This window comes from Lutra lutra, chromosome 1 (assembly GCF_902655055.1).
Source record: "Lutra lutra chromosome 1, mLutLut1.2, whole genome shotgun sequence".
NCBI lineage: Eukaryota > Metazoa > Chordata > Mammalia > Carnivora > Mustelidae > Lutra > Lutra lutra.
In genome coordinates this window covers 131,195,613-131,219,621 of record NC_062278.1, presented here as the reverse complement: position 1 = coordinate 131,219,621, position 24,009 = coordinate 131,195,613, and the positions used below count along the sequence as shown (strand labels likewise).

At 37.7% G+C, this 24,009-nt stretch overlaps 1 protein-coding gene across 6 annotated transcripts in view; it reads right to left on the bottom strand.

The window, feature by feature from the left end:
- The window catches only part of TOPBP1 (DNA topoisomerase II binding protein 1), a 63,654-nt gene that overhangs the window by 27,456 nt on the left and 12,189 nt on the right, over positions 1-24,009 (bottom strand). For all 6 annotated transcript variants that reach the window (XM_047736725.1, XM_047736720.1, XM_047736721.1 and 3 more), the window contains 6 exons: positions 22,577-22,740; positions 22,186-22,433; positions 13,212-13,528; positions 12,345-12,517; positions 7,154-7,365; positions 5,608-5,894 (listed from right to left, as the gene is read on the bottom strand). In XM_047736725.1, the coding sequence (XP_047592681.1) occupies positions 5,608-5,894; positions 7,154-7,365; positions 12,345-12,517; positions 13,212-13,528; positions 22,186-22,433; positions 22,577-22,740 (1,401 nt within the window). The remainder of the gene's footprint in view (positions 1-5,607; positions 5,895-7,153; positions 7,366-12,344; positions 12,518-13,211; positions 13,529-22,185; positions 22,434-22,576; positions 22,741-24,009) is intronic.

The window sequence follows — 24,009 nt, the reverse complement described above, 5'->3', positions numbered from 1 at the left end:
TGAAAAACAAACTTACTCTTTCATGGCCTGTTCCTATAATCTTTATGCCTTCATTTCTTATATTTAAATATCTAATCCTCTGGAATTTATTCTGGTGTAAGGGGTGAGTTTTCATCCCAACTGTTTTCTCAGATGGTTACTCCTCTGCCTGATTTGAATGCCACCTTTATCATATAATACATTTTCCTATCTGTGGGGTGTAATCCTGTGTATCAATATGAGTACTCATGTGATAACATACTGCTTCAGTTACTGCAACTTCATACAATGCTTGAATAACTACCTACAAACTCAAATCCCCAAATTTCTTTCTCTAGCCCAGATCATAATCCAAACTTCAAGCTATCCATGTAACTGCCTATCTGACAACAGTACTTGGATGTCTAACAGGCTTTATGTGTCGAAAATACAAACTCTCGGTCTGAGGCCCTGATCCCAACCTGCTCCATTCAACTCAGTTGACCAGCAGCTCCATTCATCTAATCTCTCAGATCAAAAATTTAGAGGATTCAAATTCCAAACATTTAAACACCTGCCATGTACTAAGGAAATCTGACAGAGATCAATCATCTAGACTTACCCTTGTAAAATCATTAGATTTTAAAGATAAAACGCCACATGGCTTTCTGGCAAAAAAGATAAAATAACTTACAAAAACAATGTAGTTAGACTGGCATCAGAAATTTCAAAAACATATACAAAGGGGGACACCTGGGTGGCTCAGTTGGTTAGGCAGCTGCCTTCGGCTCAGGTCATGATCCCAGCGTCCTGGGATCGAGTCCCACATCGGGCTCCTTGCTCGTCAGGGAGCCTGCTTCTCCCTCTGCCTCTGCCTGCCATTCTGTCTGCCTGTGCTCGCTCTCTCTCCCTCTCTCTCTCTGACAAATAAATAAATAAAATCTTTAAAAAAAAAAAAAAACTTAAAAAAAAAAACATATACAAAGAAAGGAAGCAGTAGAGTAGCATTTTCAGGAAACTCAAGAAAAAAAATGCAAACCAAGAATAATACATCCAGGGCACCTGGGTGGCTCAGTGGGTTAAGCCGCTGCCTTCGGCTCAGGTCATGATCTCAGAGTCCTGGGATCAAGCCCCACATCCGGCTCCTTGCTCAGTGGGGAGCCTGCTTCTCTCTCTGCCTCTGCCTGCCTCTCTACCTGCTTGTGCTCTCTCTCTCTCTCTCTCTCTCTGTCAAATAAATAAATAAATAAAATCTTAAAAAAAAAAAAAAAAAGAATAATACATCCAAACAATCTGTTGAATAATCAAGGCCCTGGTAAAGGTTTTGAATGTGCAGAACTCAGGAAATATTGTACATATGTCCTTCCCAAATATTCTAGAGGATGCACGTCCTCCTGTAGTGCATTCCTCCTTAATGACAGTAAGCATTTCACATATTTGATTGCAGAGTTAAGACTAAACAAGGGTGAGGTCCATGGGTTAAAAAATATATATATAAACATTTTATCTTCTGACAAAGTTGATAAATGTAATTAAAAACAGTGGAAGAGGGGCGCCTGGGTGGCTCAGTGGGTTAAGCCGCTGCCTTCAGCTCAGGTCATGATCTCAGGGTCCTGGAATCGAGTCCCGCATTGGGCTCTCTGCTCAGGAGGGAGCCTGCTTCCCTCTCTCTCTCTCTCTCTCTGCCAGCCTCTCTGTCTACTTGTGATCTCTAAAAAAAAAAAAAAAAAAAAAAACACAGTGGAAGAGAGAAAATGGAGAACCAGAATAAGATTACTGACTGCAACAGTAGTAGGGGTCAAATCATATAATTTACAACTGACATAAGGTTAAGATAGGGGTTTAAGGGCACCTTAAGAATAAAACTAACAGGGGTGCCTGGGTGGCTCAGTGGGTTAAAGCCTCTGCCTTCGGCTCAGGTCATGATCTCAGAGTCCTGGGATCGAGCCCCACATCGGGCTCTCTGCTCAGCAGGGAGCCTGCTTCCTCCTCTCTCTCTGCCTGCCTCTCTGCCTACTTGTAATCTCTGTCTGTCAAATAAATAAATAAAATCTTAAAAAAAAAAAAAGAATAAAACAAACCCTTTCCTTAAAAAAAGGAAAACAAAAACAAAAACAGAGGACATGATACCTGAAGAAACATGTAACATACATACATACATAACGTCAACTAATTATAATATATGACAGAATTGAGACCAAATAGAAATCATATTAAATGTGAATAGGCTTAAGTCACCTCGTTGAAAGGAAAATATTTTTTTTTTAAGATTTTATTTATTTATTTGACAGACAAGAGATGACAAGTAGGCAGAGAGGCAGGCAGAGGGGGAGGGGGAAGAAGGCTCCCTGCTGAGCAGAGAGCCTGATGCGGGGCTCCATCCCAGGAACCTGGGATTATGACCTGAGCCGAAGGCAGAGGTTTTAATCTTTACCCACTGAGCCACCTAGGCACCCCAAAAGGAAAAGATTTTTTTAAATGGCTCATAAAGCCAAACTCAATTCTATGCTCAATTCTACCTTTAAAATGCAGCAATCTCCAAAGGCTAAAATGAAGGACTACACAGGATTATAATGCAAATGAAAATCATAAAATGGTATGGATTGAAATCCTGATACCAAAGTAGACTTCTAGCCAGAAAGTATTACATGAGAAAAAGAACACATTCCAAGTTACATTAATAGTTGTAATATCTATGTACTAGTTAACATACCAATCATCTATCTAAAAACAAAACCACACAAGATGCAAGAAAGAGAAACACACCATATTATGAAACTTAAAAACACCACTTAGTATGAGTGAGTTAAATGACTAAAAAATAGGAAAGGATATAAAAGATCTAAACAATGTTATCAAGAAGTCCGATCTCGTGTGTATGCCTGTGTACAGCAAAGACTATCCATGTTGGAGAATATATCTGCTCATAAAATATTCTAAAAAAATCAAGCAATGTTCTCAAAAATTGACATATATCAGGGCACAAACATCAGTAAGTTCTATGAGGTAGAAATATTACAAACAACACTCTGATCACAATGTAATAAAATAATAAAAACAAAACAAAGTGTTTCCATCTGGAAAGTAATGAAAACTCTATTTCTGAACAAAGGGTGTATGAGTATTCCTCCTAGTATTTTTATTTTGCAACTTTTTAAAGAAATTATTTCCAAGTGAAAAGTAAAAACAATATTAACAATAACAACCTCAAACCTTATAATTCCTTATTGAAAAGGATGGGGAACACTGGGTGCTCAACACATTACTAGTAGGACTATTAACTGGTACAACCACTTTGACAATTTGTCAGTCTCTACTAAAGTTGAAATATGACCCAGCAAGTTCACTTTTAGGTATATACCAAAAAGAAATGCATGCACACATATTCTAAGAGACATGCACAATAATGTCTACATGATTTGTAAGAGCAAAAATCTAGTAGCCATCTAAATGTAAATTATGGTATACTCATTTAATGGAATATTCTGCAACAATGGAATCAATGAACTAAAGTTAAAGGAACATGGACATAGCTTTCAAACAAAGGCTGAACAAAAAAAGAATATATATTATATTCCACATTTAAAAGTCAAAAAAACAAGCATAACAAAGTTAGTGTTAGAAGTCAGGAGTGTTACCTCCGGGAGGAAGGAGGAAACAGTGATGAAGGAGAGGCATAAGGAAGGCTCTAAGGCACCTGGCAATGATCTTTCTGAACATGTACAGTAGCCTTCCAGCTGTTAACTTTAACATATCATTTAGCAGCACATCTGCTGTACTTCTCTGATGCCAATTAAAAATTAAATAGGAGATTTTTAAAATATGAGGTCTAATGTGTTCAATTTTGTGATTATTTCATGGGCCCTTCTGTTTTCAGAGTACAAAGTTCAATATACCATATTACATCAATTTGAAGAAGCACTGATTGTAAGACGAAGTACCATTTTATGTATTACCAAAAAGAAAAAAGCCCCCAAACCACCACCCCAAAAGAAAGAAAAAAAAAATAAACACTCCTAAGTGAATTATGACTCTAAATAATAAAACTTTTAAATGTGTTTTGTGTCTTCACTGAGACTATTTAGAACCATCAGCTTTCTGCAAGGTATCTAAAGAAGAACAGTGTCAACGACAGGGAATATTCTTATTTTCTTGCCTATTAGTGTCATTTCATCTACTATTCAAAAAGTTTGTGGGGGCGCCTGGGTGGCTCAGTGGGTTCAGCCTCTGCCTTCGGCTCAGGTCAAGATCCCAGCGTCCTGGGATTGAGCCCCGCATCGGGCTCTCTGCTCAGCAGGGAGCCTGCTTCCCCCCGTCTCTCTGCCTGCCTCTCTGCCTATTTGTGATGTGTCAAATAAATAAAATCTTTAAAAAAAAAAAAAAGTTTGTGAGCTAAGAGACCTTAGAGATCATCTAGATATACATACCCTATGATTTTATAGATAGAGATGATGGAGCCCAAAGAGGTTGACCTCTTTCAAAGACAGCAACAAGCAAAGGAGAAGCCTGATTCTAGATCTCAGGTCTCAAACCAGTGATTTTTCTCTATTTCTTAAGGCATAATGAGCAGTGTTAATCATAGCACAAAATGTTACTTTTTCGAGCACAGGTTTTGCTTAGTGAAACTATCCAAAGTATCAATTTATATTTATTTTCTGAAGATGAACAATCTGTAAATTCTATAAACCTACTTCTTAACACACCAGTAAAAATTATTAGAATGTTGCTTTTTTTTTTTTTTTAAGTGGTGGAGCCTAATACTGGGCTTGAACTCCAGACCCTGAGATCAAGACCTGAGCAGAGATCAAGAGTCAAACACTTAACAGAGTGAGCCACCCAGGTGTCCCAGAACCTTGCTTCTTAATACCCTATCAGCAAAACTCCAATAGATGACTAGTATAATAACGGTGCAAAGACTCATGGATAAAAAGAATCATAAACAATGATTTCAATAGCCATTCGAAAGGCCAACAGCTACTAAAGGAATAGTAAAGAAAATCATTTGGGGGGAATAAGAGGAAACCATTTATTGTCAAATAATATCTTGATCTGGGAATGAATTTCTCAGAAAGGGAGCCATCCTCCAGTGCTCAGGAGATCAAACAAAGACGCAGACTTAACCCATCTTTTCAAGGGAAGTGACCGCAAGATAAGGTGGTAAGAGACACATTCTTGGAGAGCAAGCGCTGAGTGTACTGCTAGAATCAAAACTTAAGTAGCAATGGGTTTATATCATAGTTAATAAAATTATTTCATCACACCATTTCATTTGATCCTTCAGATAAATCTGTGAGTTTTCAGAGCAAGTGATATCCTCTTTATACAAAAGAAAAAGTCTATGCTTGGATATGTTAAATAATCTGTCTAGAGTCATACTGCTCATGACAGATGTAGGACTTGAACTCAGTCCCGATTTCACACCATTTTACCTCCAGCTGTTATCTCAACCCCAAGTATATGGAGGGACTCGATAATATGATCTGCCAGTATCTCTGGAGAACTTACTACCACAAACTAGAGGTGATGCAGAATTTGGAGCTTCAATTAACTTATTATTATAAGTTATAAGTTATATTATAACTAATTATTAACTTCATATATTACAAATTATTAATTGTTAACTCTAGGACCATATTCTGTAATCCCTACCTTCACATCAAAGGAAGGCTTGAAGAGTTTGTCCTTGGACAGAAATTTTGATGGTGTATCCAGATGTAAGGAGGGCTCTTTCTGAAGTGGTTGTCCCACTGGTGGGGAGGCCGAAACCTGTCTGGTGTGTTGTGAGATCACAGCATGGAAAGCTTTACTCTGAAAGCGGTTCATATCTAAAGGCGTGACGGCTGTTTTCCTATGAGTTTCCAGGTGTGCAACAGGATGCTCTGGAGTATCTGAGTTTAGATTCACCCTGTTTGTTGTTTCAGTTTCCACACTTTGTTCTAGAGATTTAAAACGAGAAGAAACAAATGTGAGCCACTAAAGTCACCTTTATCTCTGAAGATGCATACACGAAGTGCTATTTTTATGTCTCATTGTTAGTTTTCATGTAAATTCTCAAGTACATTTTAAATCACAAAGTTATATACCTACTTTCCAAGAAACAAACCAAATGATACATTAAAATATATGTTGAAATAAACACAGAACATCAACTGAAACAATTAATGAAATTAGATTTCCTGTTTCATTTTATTGTTAACTTGAAATATTTTTTAATAAACCTCATGATTTGCCAAATATTATATAAGTGTCATCTTGGTGAATGACAGAGTTAAGGGAAAAAACCAAAAACAATTACATGTACTCTGAGTTAACAACTACAGTGAAGATTTTATAAAGTTCTTAGTGAAATTTTAATACGACTTAAATATCACTTTGCCTCAGTTCTAAAATTTCCAGTCTGTTTGGGTAAGCAATAATGGCTCTGAGAGCTGTTCCCAAGCTATTGAATTTTGCCCAGGGATGCCATCATCTTATACTGTGTCCTCCCACCAGTCTTTTTTCAGTATTTAACAAAAACGCTTATTAGATGGCTATGCCATGCCAGGTCCAATGCTAGACAATGGAAATATATAATGCACAAGACACACGTATTCTTTGCCCTTTCAGAGCTTGTAACTGAGTAGGGAGACATGAAAGCAAACTAGATATTAGAACACTGAGATCAAAGGTTTAAAGGGGATAATGGAGGGAAATTTGGCAAGACAAAGGCCGTATTTGGGAGTTAAGGAAGGCTTTCCAACGGAAAATAACATCCAAGCTTGGAGGACTGAAAGATAAGGACAAAGAGGCAACCATGAGGTGGGCCAGAGAAAAGACGCAGAAGTCCAAAGATGAGAGGAAGAGAGAGCACATGAATGACATGGTGTGTCAATGTGAGCCACAGAAGAAACAATAAATGGGATCCTAGCCCACAAATTTGGACTTCAAACACTGAGACCCCAGAATGCTTCTAGATTGTTTTGTATCTTCCAGCTTTCAGACACTGCCTGTAGTAGAGAGCAGATAAAAATTAAATCTGTGCTATGAACACATTTATTTTGCCACCAAATAAGGAATGCTCAACAGCAGTGCACAACACTCAATGTGAAAACTAGAAATCAATGAACTTTTCTAAAAACAAGATTCAACACATTCATATTTCAGAGACCATCAAATTGTAAAAATACATATAAAAGAACAAGATAAAAGTATTAACCTTCTTTAGCAGACTTTTCAATCAGAAAATGGCTTTCATCTGCTCTCTTTCCCATTCTAGCAGTCTCTAACAGCCAAGATATGGTGACTGCTGGTAAATTCCACTTCTTGGCAGCTTCATATTTAGAACCACCTGGTTCTTTCAATACAAGATGTGTACTGGCAAACATGCCTTTCTTTGCATTGGATTTGCGAACAAAGAATTCTTGAACACTGAAAATTAAATAAAAACAAATGGTCATAAACACAACTGAGCAAGCTAAGAAGTTTCTAATACAACTGTTGTTAGACTTCTATGTATAATACTCGCTGATAAAAAGCTGATATATTTTCAAACCCTCTTACATGCCTACTCTAAGGTAAAAACGTATTGCTACAGTAAAAGTTTTTATAAAAACATTAAGAAAATTAAACTAGACTTTCAAGAACTAACCAGGAAAATTACCTCCTTAATTAGTCATCACCTACCCATTTGGGTCTTTCTTCCCAAAAGGAGGCATGGAATAGCTAGGGAGCACAGAAAGGGTATAAATAACACACTGTATCTTTCCAGTCCACTATGTCTTTGCAAAGCATTTTCAGACACAATCTCTTATGAATATTTGGGAAGTACTAGTATATTACAAAATATTGGGGGGTTTTGGGAAAGATTTTATTTGCCAGAGAGAGAGAATGTGTGTGAGTACAAGGGCGGGTGGCAGGCAGAGCAGGCAGAGCAGGCAGAGGGAGAAGCAGGCTCCCTACCGAGCAGGGAGCCCAATGTGGGACTTGATCCCTGGATCGTGGGATTATGACCTGGGACTCAATCCCAGGACCATGGAATTAAGACCCGAGCCAAAGGCAGATGCTTAACCCACTGAGCCATCCAGGCATTCCTTTTACAAAATATTGTAAAGATACAACCTGGGAAAAGATACAATTAAGGGAGACGGTGGTTGGGTCATGGACATTGGGGAGGATATGTGCTATGGTGAGTGCTGTGAACTGCGTAAGCCTGACGATTCACAGACCTGTACCCCTGGAGCTAATAATACATTATATGTTAACTTAAAAAAATGCAAAGAAAAAGAAAAAGAAGATACAATTAAGTGACTTGCTCAAGATGGCAGATATTAAACAAAGAGAACATAGGGGCAGAAAGAGAAGTCCACCACTTAACATTTAAACAGAATTTTTTTTTTTAACAACTGCTAGGTTTTATGCTCTAGTCCCCACTTTTAAGATGCTTTAAATCTCCCACATTTTTCCTAGCACTTTCATGGTTTCATTTTTCACATTTAACTCACTGATCCATTTGGTACTTATTTTGGTATGAGATGTGGCTCTAACTTTACTGAATCCTATTTACTGAATAAGCCATCTCTCTTCTTAATGACTTGGAATATCACTTTTTTGTTTAATAAAGATTTTATTTATTTGAGAGAGAGCACAAGCAGAGTGAGGGAGAGGGGAGAGGGAAAGTCCAACTCCCCACTGAGCAGGTAGCCTGATGTGGGGCTCAATTCCAGGACCCTAAGATCATGACCTGAGCCGAAGGCAGAATGTTTAACTGACTTAACCACCACCAGGGCACCCCAAAAATATCACTTTTATCATACCCTAAATTTCTGTTTGTATTTGGGTCCATTTCTAGACTTTCTGTTCACTCACTAAACTTCCTGCAACTTATAAAATCCACACTATTACTTAGTGAGGTTTTACAAAATATATTTAAATAACTATTCTATTTCAGAATTTTCATGACTTTCTTGCTTGCTAAACTTGACTTATGAATTCAAGAATTTAGTTTGCTTAATGCTATCCCTAAAAAATTTGGGCAGCATTTTAACTGGGATGTTAAATTTATATAGTAATATAGGAAACAATAGAAACTTCTTCATAATCTTCTTTCCAAGAACATGGATATCTTTGCTACTGTTTCCTTAATAGCATTTTATAAGCTTCTGTAGCTCTTGCAAGTTTCATGTTAAACCTGTTGGTAGGTATTTTATCTCTCATTGTAAACTTAGTTTTCATTAACTTTCCTAACTGGCTGGTATGACGGTCAATGATTTCTGTATATTAATTTGCTACATAGCCACTTTATGGAATTTTTCTCCAAGCACTGCTTTAGTTTACCCCATGGAACCTGGTGTCATACTTTTGCTGTTGTTACTTTCTAGATCTTCTGCAACTTCAGTTTTTTTAAAAAAAGCTTTTCATTGTTTAGCCTAATTCAAATACAGAACACAGCAAAAAAGGAAATATAAAACTTGGTGATTATAATCTATTTGGATATTTATGGCAATCACTTCCTTACCTTTCTTTAGTTTTATCACATAGTGCATTCTTAAACACTATAGTTTTGTTTTGTCTTTTTAGATATAGGATCCATCCTCTTTCCCTATCCCCTTAATAGATATTTGTTGAAGACACTGTATTATTTATAACATAATTTATCTCAGGGCCTGAATTTTGCTAATTGCATTTCTGTGCTATAGTTTAACATGCTATTCTCCTACTTCCTATAAATCAGTAGTTGAATCCAGAGGCTTCATCGGATTGAGGTTTTATCATTTTTGTAAGGCCACTTCAAGGTGGCCGTGTGTTCTTCATCAGGAGGCACATGATGTCTGTTTTCCTCTTTATTATATGATTATTGATTTTCAGGGCCTAGATGTTTTCATTCATTAGGAATTATAACCCCACCCTTCTTCATTTATTTGTTGGAACACCTCTTTTTTTTTTTTTTTAAGATTTTATTTATTTATTTGACAGAGAGATCACAAGCAGGCAGAGAGGTAGGCAGAGAGAGAGAGGAGGAAGCAGGCTCCCTGCTGAGCAGAGAGCCCGATGCGGGGCTCGATCCCAGGACTCTGAGATCATGACCTGAGCCGAAGGCAGCGGCTTAACCCACTGAGCCACCCAGGCGCCCCATGGAACACCTCTTTTTTTTTTTTTTTAAGATTTTATTTATTTATTTGACAGACAGGGATCACAAGTAGGCAGAAAGGCAGGCAGAGAGAGAGAGAGGAGGAAGCAGGCTCCCGATGGAGCAGAGAGCCCGATGTGGGGCTCGATCCCAGGACCCTGGGATCATGACCTGAGCTGAAGGCAGAGGCTTTAACCCACCGAGCCAGCCAGGCGCCCATTGTTGGAACACCTCTTAAAGGGAAACTTTGTCTTATCCATTATTATGGTACTCTTATACAGATTACATAGGAAAGGCAGGATAAATACTTGATCCTTCCTCTTTCTCTAACAGCTTTCAAAATAACAGGATGGTTTCCCAGCATCTTTCAAATATGACCAATTAGCTTTGTCTGGTGTTATTATAATATTATGATTTAAACATTATTTGATGTGCTTGGATCCACTGCCATTATTCTGTCTAGTGGTACTTAAATTGTCCTGTCTTTGGCCAGTGGAGGTCCTTTGATGCAACTTTCTTAGTAGTCCTTGCTATCTGGTCTGACAAAATGTTCCAGACTCACTGGCACCTTTTTGCCCCAGATCTGGAAAATAAATAAATAAATAAATGTATATGTATACACACACACACACACACACGCACATATATGTGTATGTATGTATATATGTATATATACGTATAATATGTACATACCTGTATACATATTATACGTATATATACATATATATAAAGACTATATACATATATATATAAAGACTTTGAGAGAGTGCAGAGAGAGAGAGAGAGATTTAAAGACTTTGAGAAAGAGAGCGCAGAGAGAGAGAGAGAGACAGGGGTAGTGAGCGAGCAAGTGAGCATGAGTATGAGCACAAGTATGGGGGGTGGGTAGATGGAGAAGCAGGCTCTCCACTGAGCAGGAAACCGGCTGTGGGGCTTAATCCCACGACACTGGGATCATGACCTGAGATGAAGGCAGACGCCTAATGGGCTGAACCACCCAGGCACCCCTGGAATTAATCATTTCTTTACATTTTAGTTTCTTTTAGCAGGAAATGGTATTTTAGGATCACAATCTGGGCACTGGGATTGCTTATTACCATTGTGTTGATAAATGACTTCAAGGCTTATAAATGGGTTTGAATCCCCCTTGGAACCAAGAGTTATGAAATAGTTCTAAAATGTCCAGTTTATAGGGTCTTTTCATTTTCTATTTATACTATTCATTTCTAGTCTTTACATCATGATTAGAGAGTATGGTCTGCACTCTTCCTATTTTAGGCAATTTACGGAGGTTTTCTTTGTGGCCAGTTTCATTATAGGCAATGTTTATAAGTGTTCTACAGGCACATGAAAAGGTATGTTTGGTGTTTCAGGGTAGATGACTATGCTATTGAAATCTAGATCCTTCCCTGTTTTCTATAGGACCTCTCATGAAGTGAAAGATGGGAATTATAGTCTTACAAGTAATGTATTTCTGCTGATTCCATCTTGTATCTCCTATTGTTTTTGTTTTATGAATAAGTCATGTTCTTTTGTTATATATATATATATATATAATATATATATATTAACTTCAGTGTGAATAGCAATTTATAGCACTCTTCTTTTTCTTATTTAATGCCTCTTCATTTAAATCCAAACTTGTCTGACATTAGAACTGCAACCCCTCCTTTCCTTTTGTTCGCATTTCTTTGACATACCTTTGCCCGTCTTTTTCTTTTTTCTTTTCAGATGTTCTGAATCAATTTGTTTTGGGTGTGTCTCTTTAAAGTCATTTTAAGTGTTGCTTCAAGATCTAATCTAAAAGAACTTTTTTTTAAATATAAAAGTTGAGTTCCTTTACATTTACTGTTAGAACAGTTTTCTACTTCATTTTAAAACAGTTACCACCTAAGGTTAACTTAGGGGTTGGATTAATTTGGATTTTGGAAGTAACTTTCAAGTCCATTTTTTTTTCCTTCCCAAGTATTCATTACTGAAAAAAAATAAATCTCCCAAATGGACCCATGGAAGGGAATAAAGCTTGGATATGCCATATTCAGTAATGGCCCTTGTATGAGCTTTACACATTCCCTCTGCTGGTAGGTGAGCACTAATGCCCATGGTCTGAACCTCTGCCAGGTATCCATCTACTAGTACTGAGCCATCACATAGGTACACTATACCCTGCCCATAAATATTATAAAGACACCTGGCCCAATTCCAATTTGAATGTTCACCAATAAGTCAAAACAGATAGAAGATACACCATGATAGCAGGTGCACAAAAAATACTACATACCTTGCTCCAAGGCGATTTGCTAAGAATGTCAACGAATCTTTTTCTGCTCCTGCACACTGGCTGAATGAAATAACACAATCCTCTAAAGGAGTCATTCCTGCCATCACGGGGACTGGCATGAAGAGAGGATTTGACTTTGGATCAATTAAAGTCTGAAAGTCTATACAGGTTACCTTTTAGAAACAAGAAACACAAGAATGCCAACCTGAAATAAGCAGCCAGTGGTTAACACTGGCTTTTACACTACCAGTAATTTGAGTTTACATGAAAAGCAATTCAATATAACCTTGTATGTGCTTATTCTCAATACATTTCACATTATACTACAAAAATCAATTCATTATACAGAATATTAAGAGCAGGCAGGTTTATCATTTAACTTACTAAATACTGCTGTAAATTTAATTTCTTCCCAAGTAGTAGTTTATAAATTTTCCTCTTAACTCTTGGAAAGTAAAAAAAATGATGAAATTACCACTGTTCAGTCAATAAAAAAGATACAGTAAGAAATAAAAAGAACAAAAAATAAAATAAACAAAATAAAAAAGAATAATCCGAAAGTGCACACATGCTTTGGTTGTGAGAAAACAGGGAGGACTGAAATAGTAGGAGATGACCTAGGGTAACTTCTTAAGAAGGAATGTTGCTGCTGTGGCCCCAGGGAAATAATAAGCTCTACTCTGCCAGGCCTGGGGCCAAGAAGCTTGTACATTTTCCTATCTTACAATTCCCTTTGGTAAAGGCAAAATCTAAACCTTGCTCAAACACCAATGCACCTAAACTGAATTGTCTAGGAAATAATCATTAACACTCTCAGCATCTGATATCCTTCAGCACTACATTTCAACTACTACAGGGTCTTCTTACCAGCCACGTATTTGTGACAACTTCTCCCACAGTTGCTTCTACTTCACACCCCAGCAGAGGAACCACAGCGTAATCAGCAACAATTCTGCTCTGAAGGGACACGATTTTTCCAGCATTTTCTCTTATGATATTTGCAATATTAGATTCATTTTCATTACTAAAGCCCAAAACAAGGAAACTCTTTTGGCTAAATAAACCTTCTTCGGTAATTGTAGAAGTGTCAGGGAGGCAACAAGTGACAGAAGACTGGTTTTCTTCTGGCAGAGAAATATGAGTAGAGTCATTAAAGGGCTCAACTTCAGACTTCACAGCTTCAACTGAAAGAGAAAAAGAAATGTTTTCTAGCAGAGGATTTATCTTACATTTTAAGGTAACATGAAGCCTGAGAATAGCGACCACACTCACAAAAAATAAGGCTCAGTAAATACACCCTGAGGAAAGGATACAAACCCACCCCATCTTCTTGGCTACCAAGAATACAGTTATTATTTCCACCTTCCATTAGGAATTACAAGAGCAATCATGTCACTGTTGCAGGTATTCCTAGTATACTAGAAACTCCAATTAATTGAAAATTAGGGGACTCCAATAACTCTCTGGGTTTGTCTCAGTCCCAAAATTGGTTTTGCTAATTCACAGAAAAATTGAGAAAATATTGTTAAGCAAAAAAACAGAAGTAACAGGCCTAAGTGATCAAGCCCTTCACATGGAAATAACTGTATGAATATAATAAAGAGAATTATTTTTTATGGTTACTTATTTTTCAAAAACTCCTAAAATTTTCATATTGAGATTACAGCTGTTTAGTTACTACAATATGGATTTAAGAGAACTGATGAAGGACTCAAGCAAATAGTTTCAACTATTACATTTCAGAATCAAGTTGGCTGACAGATAAGTAGAAGAAAAAAACATAACTGTCAGTAACAAAATATATAATCCCTAATATGGATAAGCACTGGTGAATCAAGATGTCAAACTCTATTTGCAGACATGATACAATATGCAGAAAACCTGAAAGACCACCAAAAAATTGCTAGAACCAATACACGAATTCAGCAAAGCTGCAGGATATAAAACCAATGTGTAGAAATCTGTTGCATTACTATATACCAATAATGAAGCAGCAGGAAAAGAAATCAAGGAATCGATCCCATTTGCAACTGCACCAAAAACAATATACCTAGGAGTAAATCTAACTATGGAGTTAAAAGATTTATACTCTGAAAAGTAGAGCTCACTTATGAAAGAAATTGAAGAGGACACAAAGCAATGGAAAAACATTCCATACTCATGGATTAGAAGAATAAACATTGTTAAAATGTCCATACTACCCAAAGTAATCTATGCATTTAATGCAATCCACCAGATTTTTCACAGAGCTGGAACAAACAATCCTAGTATTTGCATGGAACCACAAAAGACCCCAAATAGCCACAGCAATTTTGAAAAAGAAAAAACTGGAGGTATCACGATTCTGGATTTTAAGCTTTGTTACAAAGCTGTAGTCATCAAGACAGTATGGGACTGGCACAAAAACAGACACATAGATCAATGGAATAGAACAAAGAACCCAGAAATGGACCCATAACTGTATGGTCAACTGATATTTGACAAAGCAGGAAAATAATATCCAATGGAAAAAAGTCTCTTCGACAAATGGTGTTGGGAAAAGAAAAGTGGACAGCAACATGAAGAATGAAACTGGACCACTTTCTTACATCATACACCAAAATAAATTCAAAATGATGAAAGACCTAAATGTTGAGATAGGAAACCACCAAAATCCTAGAGGAGAACACAGGCCACATCCTCTTAACCTTGGCCTCGTAACTTACTAGACACGCCGCTTTAGGCAAGGGAAGCAAAAGCAAAAATGAACTACTGGGACTTCATCAAGATAAAAAGCTTTTGCACAGCAAAGAAAATAATCAATAAAACTAAAAGCCTATGGAATGGGAGAAGATAGATGCAAATGACGTATCAGATAAAGAGTTAGTATTCAAAATCTATAAAGAACTTATCAAACTCAACACCCAAAGAACAAATACCCAGCAATGAAGTGGCCAGAAGACATGAATAGATACCTTTCCAAAGAAGACATCCAAATGGCTAACAGACATAGAAGATGCCAATATCATTCATCATCAGAGAAATTCAAATCAAAACCACAATGAGACACCACCTCACACTAGTCAGAATGGCTAAAATTAACAATACAAGAAACAACAGGTGTTGGTGAGGATGCACAGAAAAGGAGCCCTCTTGCACTGTCAGGAATGCAAACTGGTGTAGCCACTCTGGAAAACAGTTTGGAGGTTCCTCAAAAAGTTGAAAATAGATCTACCCATGACCCAGCAATTGCACTACTGGGCATTTACCCCAAAGATACAAATGTACTGATCTGAAAGGGCACCTGCACCCCAACGTTTATAGCACCAATGCCCACAATAGCCAAACTATGGAAAGAGCCCAGATGTCATCAACAGATGAATGGATAAAGATGTGGTGTGGGGGCACCTGGGTGGCTCAGTGGGTTGGGCCTCTGCCTTCGGTTCAGGTCATGATCTCAGGGTCCTGGGATTGAGCCCCATATCGGGCTCTCTGCTCAGGGGGAGCCTGCTTCCTCCTCTCTCTCTGCCTACTTGTGATATCTGTCTGTCAAAGAAGTAAATAAAATCTTAAAAAAAAAAAAAAAAAAAGATGTGGTGTGTACACACACACACACACACACACACACACACACACACAGGAATATTACTCAGTCATCAAAAAAATGAAATCTTGCCATCTGCAATGACATGGATGGAGCTAGAGTGTATTATGCTAAGTGAAATAAGTCAGTCAGAGACAAACAAATACCATATGATCTCATTCGTATGTGAAATTTAAGAAAGAAAACAAGTGAACATATGGGAACAGGGAAAAGAAAAAAAAGGAGAAAGGGAAACAAGCCATAAGAGACTCTTAAGATTAGAAGACAAGCTGGGAGTTGGTGGGAGGGAGGTGGATGGGAGATGGGCTGAATGGGTGATGGGTATTAAAGAGGACACTTGTTTAAAAAAATAATAATAAAAAAAGTAAAGAGGGCGCTTGTGATGACCACTGGGTGTTGTAAGTGATGAATCACTGAATTCTACTCCTGAAACTAATATTGCACTGTATGTTCACTAACTAAAATAAAAAAAAAAAAAAAAAGGTAAAAACTTAGTTTTTGAAAACTTTAGTGGTGCTTTGTACAGGAGTGGCTAACTACAGCCTAAGGGCGAAACTGGACCTGTAGCCTGTAAGTTAACAATGGTTTTTATGTGGGACACCTGGATGGCTCAGACAGTTAAGCGTCTGCCTTTGGCTCAGGTTATGATCGTGGGGTCCTGGGATCGAGTCCTACATCAGGATCTTTGCTCAGCAGGGAGCCTGTTTTTCCCTCTGCCTGCTGTTTCTTCCGCTTGTGAGCTTTCTCTCTAAAATCTTAAAAAAAAGGAGGGGGTTCATGAGGCATCTGGCTAACTCAGTGGGTTACATGGATGTCTTTGGCTCAGGTCATGATCCTGGAGTCGAGAGATTGAGGCCCATGTTGGGCTTTTCCCTCTTCCTCTGCAACCACCACTTACCCCACTTAGCAAACTGAATTCAACAATATATTAAAAAAAAAATCATTCACCACAATCAAGTGGGACTTATTCCTGGGATGCAAGGGTGGTTTAATATTCGCAAATCAATGTGATGCATCACATCAATAAGAGAAAGGATAAAAACCATATGATCATTTCAATAGATGCAGAAAAAGCATCTAACAAAGCACAACATTCATTCATGATAAAAACTCTCAACAAAGTAGGTTTAGAGGGAAATACCTCAACATAATAATGGCCATATATGAAACATCCATAGCAAACATCCAATGGGGAAACACTGAGAACTTTCCCCCTAACAAGGAATAAGACAAGGATGTCCACTCTCACCACTTTTATTCAACACAGTACAGGAAGTCCTAGCCACAGCAATCAGACAACAAAAACAAAAGGCGTCCAAATTGGCTAAGGAAAAAGTTAAAACTTTCACTATTTGGAGATAATACACTATATACAGGAAGCCCTAAAGACTCCACAAAAAAACTGCTGGAACTGATAAACGAATTCAATAAAGTCACAGGATACCAAATCAATGTACAGGCTGCATGGCTGGTTCAGTCAGTAGAGCATGTGACTCTTCAGCTCCAGGTCATGAGTTCAAGCCCCACACTGGGTGTGAAGCCTAGTTAAAGGGAAAATAAAATATAAAAAATCCCCCAAAACAACAAAACAAAAACAGTATCAAATACAGAAATCTGTTGCATTTCTCCACACCAATAATGAGGCAGCAAAAAAGAAAGAGAAATTAAGGAAACAATCCCATTTACAACTGCACCCCAAATAATAAGATACCTAGGAATAAACCTAACCAAAGAGGTGAAAGACCTGTACTCTGAAAACTATAAAAACACTGATTACAGAAATTGAAAACGACACAAAGAAATGGAAAGACATTCCACTCTCATAAACTGGAAGAACAAATATTGTTAAAATGTCTGCCCTACCCAAAGCAATCTATACAGTTAATGCAATCCCTATCAAAAATCAATAGCATTTTTTCACAGAGCTAGAACTAACAATCCTAAAATTTGTGTGGAACCACAAAAGACTGCTGGTAGCCAAAGCATCTTGAGAAAGAAAAGCAAACCTGGAGGCATCACGTTTCCAGATTTCTACAAAGCTGAAACAATCAAAACAGGATGGTATTGGCACAAAAACAGACACCCAGATCAACGGAACAGAAAAGAGAACCCAGAAATAAACCCTTAACTATATGGTCATTAATTAATGACCATGGTAATTAATTATGGTCATTAATTAATTAATCTTCAACAAAGCAGGAGAGAATATGCAATTGGAAAGGACAGTCTCTTTAACAAAATGTGTTTGGAACACTGGACAGCTACATGCAAAAGAATAAAACTGGATCACTTCCTTATATCATACACAAAAGGGATGAAAGACCCAAATCTGAGACCTGAAACCCTAAAAATCCTAGATGAGAACTCAGGCGGTAGCCTCTTTAACATAGCCCATAGCAACTTTTTTCTAGTTAGGTCTTTAGACTCATTAATCCACTTCACCTATTGAGCCCATCCCTGCACCCCTGTCCCCTCTGATAGCCATTAGATTGTTCTCTATAATTAAGAGTCTGTTTCTTGCTTTCTATCTTTCATTTTTTTTTCCACCTTGCCTATTTTCTTTCTTAAATTCCATATATGAGTGAAATCATTTGGTATTTGTCTTTTTCTGATTTATTTTGCTTCCATTATACTCTACCTCCAACCACGCCATTGCAAATGGCAAGATTTCATTCTTTCTTATGGCTGAATAATATTCCTGTGTATACACACACACCACATCTTCTTTATCCATTCATCAGTCACTAAATACTTGGACTGCTTCCATATCTTTACTATTGTAAATAATGCTGCTATAAACATAGGGCTGCATGTATCCCTTTAAACTGGTGTTTCTATATTCTTTGAGTAAATACCTAGTATTGTGATTGCTGGATCACAGGGTAGTTCCACTTTTAACTTTTTGAGGAACCTTCATACTGTTTTCCAGAGTGGCTGCACCAGTTTGCATTCCTGCCAACAGTGCACAAGTGCTCCTTTTTCTCCATATCCTTGCCAACACCTGTTATTTCTAGTGTTTTTTTTTATTTTACTCTTTATGACATGTGTGAGGTGATATTACATTGATGTATTCCTAGCATAACTATTTTTTAAGCACAATGGCAGAAATAAAGACATTAACAGAAACTGAAGAAATTTCTAAAGGATATTATTTTATATGAGGAAAGAAAATGATTCCAGAAGAGGATTCTCAGATACAACAAAGAACGAGAAGCAAAGAAATTGCTACACATGTTGGTAAATCAAAACAAGTATGGACCATATAAAACCTAAGCATCTAGCTGGTGCAACCACTCTGGAAAACAGCATGGAGGTTCCTCAAAATGTTGAAAATAGAACTACCCTATGACCCTGCAATTGCACTGCTGGGTATTTACCCTAAAGATACAAACGTAGTGATCCGAAGGGGCACATGCACCCGAATGTTTATAGCAGCAATGTCTACAATAGCCAAACTATGGAAAGAACCTAGATGTCCATCTACAGACGAATGGATAAAGAAGATGTGGTATATATACACAATGGAATACTATGCAGCCATCAAAAGAAATGAAATCTTGCCATTTGCGACGACGTGGATGGAACTAGAGGGTATCATGCTTAGCGAAATAAGTCAATCGGAGAAAGACAACTATCATATGATCTCCCTGATATGAGGGAGAGGAGATGCAACATGGGGGGTTGAGGGGGTAGGAGAAGAGTAAATGAAACAAGATGGGATTGGGAGGGAGATAAACCATAAGTGACTCTTAATCTCACTAAACAAACTGAGGGTTGATGGGGGGAGGGGGTTGGGAGAGGGGGTGGGGTTATGGATATTGGGGAGGGTATGTGCTATGGTGAGTGTTGTGAAGTGTGTAAACCTGGCGATTCGCAGACCTGTACCCCTGGGGATAAAAATATATGTTTATAAAGCTGTAAAAAAAAAAAAAAAAAAAGAAAGAAAGAAAGGATGAATACCCAAGTTTTGTAGCAACATGGACGGGACTGGAAGAGATTATGCTGAGTGAAATAAGTCAAGCAGAGAGAGAGTCAATTATCATATGGTTTCACTTATTTGTGGAGCATAACAAATAGCATGGAGGACAAGGGGAGATGGAGAGGAGAAGGGAGTTGAGGGAAATTGGAAGGGGAGGTGAACCATGAGAGACTATGGACTCTGAAAAACGATCTGAGAATTTTGAAGGGGTGGGGGGTGGGAGGTTGGGGGCACCAGGTGGTGGGTATTGTAGAGGGCACAGATTGCATGGAGCACTGGGTGTGGTGTAAAAATAATGAATACTGTTATGCTGAAAAAAATAAAAACAAAACAAAACAAAACAAAACAAAAAAACCTAAGCATCTGTCAGATTAAAAAAGACAATGAAAATACTGGCCCAAATCACATAAATTGAGTGTATGTAGGGGGTATGATTAGCAGTGCTGTTGAAGATAGTGTATAAAGTTCTCGTATTATTCAAGATGAAGAAAAAAATTCTGATTAACTTTAGATTTCAAGTTATGATGCACATTCTAGTTCTAAGTAATCTCTAAAAATATAAATAGATGTAACTTCTACATCAGTAGAGGGAGGATAGGGAAGTGGAGATTGAGGTGAGAGGGGGCAAGCTCAAGCTATCCAAAAGGAAGCAAAAATGTTAAATATGGAGGCACAGAAAAATAGGATAAACAGCATGAAATAAGATGGTATAAAATAATAAAAATATATCACAAGTAACAGTAAATGTAAAGCAACCAAATTTGCAGTTTTAAAGAAAAAGTCAGTCATACCAGATAAATACTGACTCACATGAGGCAGGGATAATTCTATTAATATCAGACAAAACAGATTTTAAGAAAAACAAAATTAGGAAAATGAGGATCATCATGTAATAAAACATCAAAATATATTAAAAAACTAAATTTGACAGAACTACATGGAGAAACTGTCAAAGTCAACATTACAGTGGAGGAGTTTAACACATGTGCATCACTAATCTATACAGAGCAGACCAAACTTGGCATCCTGTACATGTAAAGAAACCTCTGAGCAATCACAGAGACATAGGTAAGAACAATCTCAGCAGTACTGTTTGCACTGGCAAAAAAAAAAAGACACAATAAAAATGTCTATATGGTGGGAAAACAGATAAACTGTGGTATATTCAATCAGTTACTTGGTTAAATATTTCTCATGGTTGGAGGGGAACAGCAAAAGAGTACATACTGTATATCATCTATATAAGCTAAAATATACACAAAATGAGTATCTATATTGCATATAGATACATATATATATATAGACACATGTAAACTATAAGGAAAATGGAGAGACTCACAGGAGGCTTTGGTAGAGTGGAATATTCTATTTTTCTTATACTTATGTAGTAGTATATGGCTACTCATCGCATTATTCTTGACATCCTTTTCACTGTATTAAATATTTCAAAAAATTTTTTCTTAAGTAAGAAGAAATTCTGCTCACAACTCTTCACTGGCAAGTTTCCTTCTCACACTAAGAAGACTATATACAGAGGTTGTGGTACAGTGTAGCATTGTATGCATTAATGATCACAATAACCAAGTAAGAGATAATTACAAGGTTAAAATAAAAGTGTATGCTGTTACATGGGGCACCTGGGGGGCTCAGTCTGTTAAGCATCTGCCTTCAGCTCAGGTCATGATCTCAGGGTCCTGGGATCCAGCCCTGCATTGGGATCCATGCTCAGCAGGGAGCCTGCTTCTCCCTCTCCCTTTGCCCCACCCTCCTTATGTGTACTCTAAAGAATAAGTAAAATCTTAAAAATTTAAAAAGAAAAATTCATGCTGTTACAAACTCACACTAACAAACTGATGCTGGCATATAAAACAGATCAAAGAGGAGCCAGTGAGCTGAAGAGAGACAAGGCAGTCAGAGGGTTCAGCACCCCCCAGGCTTTGCCTTAGAAAGATGAAGGAAGAAAAAAGGTTTAGCTTAAAATCTAGAAAAACTGGCAGAAATCACATATGTATTAAGCTATTAAAACATTTCTTTTTTTTTTTTTTTAAAGATTTTATTTATTTATTTGACAGACAAGAGATCAAAGTAGGCAGAGAGACAGGCAGAGAGAGAGGAGGAAGCAGGCTCACCGCTGAGCAGAGAACCCGATGCGGGGCTCGATCCCAGGACCCTGGGATCACGACCTGAGCCGAAGGCAGAAGCTTAACCCACTGAGCCACCCAGGTGCCCCTATTAAAACATTTCTTAATGACTGTAAATACTCATCAACTATTTCTTACCTACTGTTGGGATATTATTTATATACTGAGAGAGCAGATCTTCATCAGCTTGTTCATGCTTTTCATCAGGAGCCAAGTTTTTCTTAGACAAGCTGTTGTTCCTTTTTAAAAGGGCTGTTTTACTCTCAGGCTGATCTGAAACTGGAATTTCCACTGGCTGGTAGTTAGCATGGATATATGGCTCTTCAGGAAGCATGTAACCTTTACTAAAACACTCTAGCAACCATTTTGCTCCTACTACATGAGGCCTGCAAAAATAGTACATAATTATTAGTTTAAACCATAAAGACTATCATCCCACTTGCCATGCAGTTTCCATAATTGCATGGATAGGCAATTTTAAGAAAAATCATTAGAGTAGAAATTGCTTTGAATTAAAAACGGACAAAACCTGTGGGCTGATTTATCCCAAAACTGCTTCAATTCATCATCATAATCTCCCACGATAACATGAGTTACATCTTCATTGAGCTGATTAAAACGAACTCCACCTCCACTGTTAATAAGCCTTCTCAGTTTATCAAGCTTTCTGCCACTAAAACCACAAAGATAGATCTGCAAAGAAAGAAAATATTTACTTTAGATTAATGCATTTAAGATGGTTTGCTTCTCTCAACAGGAACACATTAAAAATATATATCCAAATGCATTGTGTGTAAATACACAGCTCTGCATACATTTAATACATTAAGAATAGAGTATAATCTGAAACATTTTTTTAACAATTCCGACATTTTTTTTAAAAAAGATTTTTAAAATTCATTTGAGAGAGAGAGTTGGGAGCGAATGGGAGCAGGAGCTGAGGAGAGGGTCAGAGGGGCAGGGAGAAGCAGACTCCAGGCTGAGGAGGGAGCCTGACATGGGGCTCAATCCCAGGACCTTGAGATCATGACTGGAGCCGAAGGCAGACGCTTAACCAACTGAGCCACCCAGGTGCCCCAACAATTCTGAAATTTTTATTTTTTATTATTTCTTCACAATCCCATAGCATTATTATCCATATCTATATCCATATCTATCCTGCTGTAGACAGCAGGTAAGTACTTTAGGCTTTAAATAAAATGGAAGCTAGAATTCAGTTACTTTCTGGATACTAGTGCATAGCAATATCTAAAATGCAGGTCGCTCCTTAAATGCTGAAGATCTTACTACTTGTAAATTTTTTTTTTTTAAAGATTTTATTTATTTATTTGACAGAGACAGAGAGATCACAAGTAGGCAGAGAGTCAGGCAGAGAGAGAGGGGGAAGCAGGCTCTCTGCTCAGCAGGGATGCTGAGGCAGATGCAGGGCTCGATCCCAGGACCCTGAGATCATGACCTGAGCTGAAGGCAGCGGCTTAATTCACTGAGCCACCCAGGTGCCCCACTACTTGTAAATTTAAATTACAGAAATAAACTGGAAATGAGATACCACCTCACACCAGTCAGAATGGCTAAAATCAACAAGTCAGGAAACGACAGATGTTGGCGAGGATGCGGAGAAAGGGGAACCCTCCTACACTGTTGGTGGGAATGCAAGCTGGTGCAGCCACTCTGGAAAACAGCATGGAGGTTCCTCAAAAAGTTGAAAATAGAGCTACCCTACGACCCAGCAATTGCACTACTGGGTACTTACCCCAAATATACAAATGTAGTGATCTGAAGGGGCACATGCACCCAAATATTTATAGCAGCAATGTCCACAATAGCCAAACTATGGAAGGAACCTAGATGTCCATCAACAGAAGAATGGATAAAGAAGAGGTGGTGTGTGTGCATATATATCTACACACACACACACACACACACACACACACACACACACACACACAACGGAATACTATG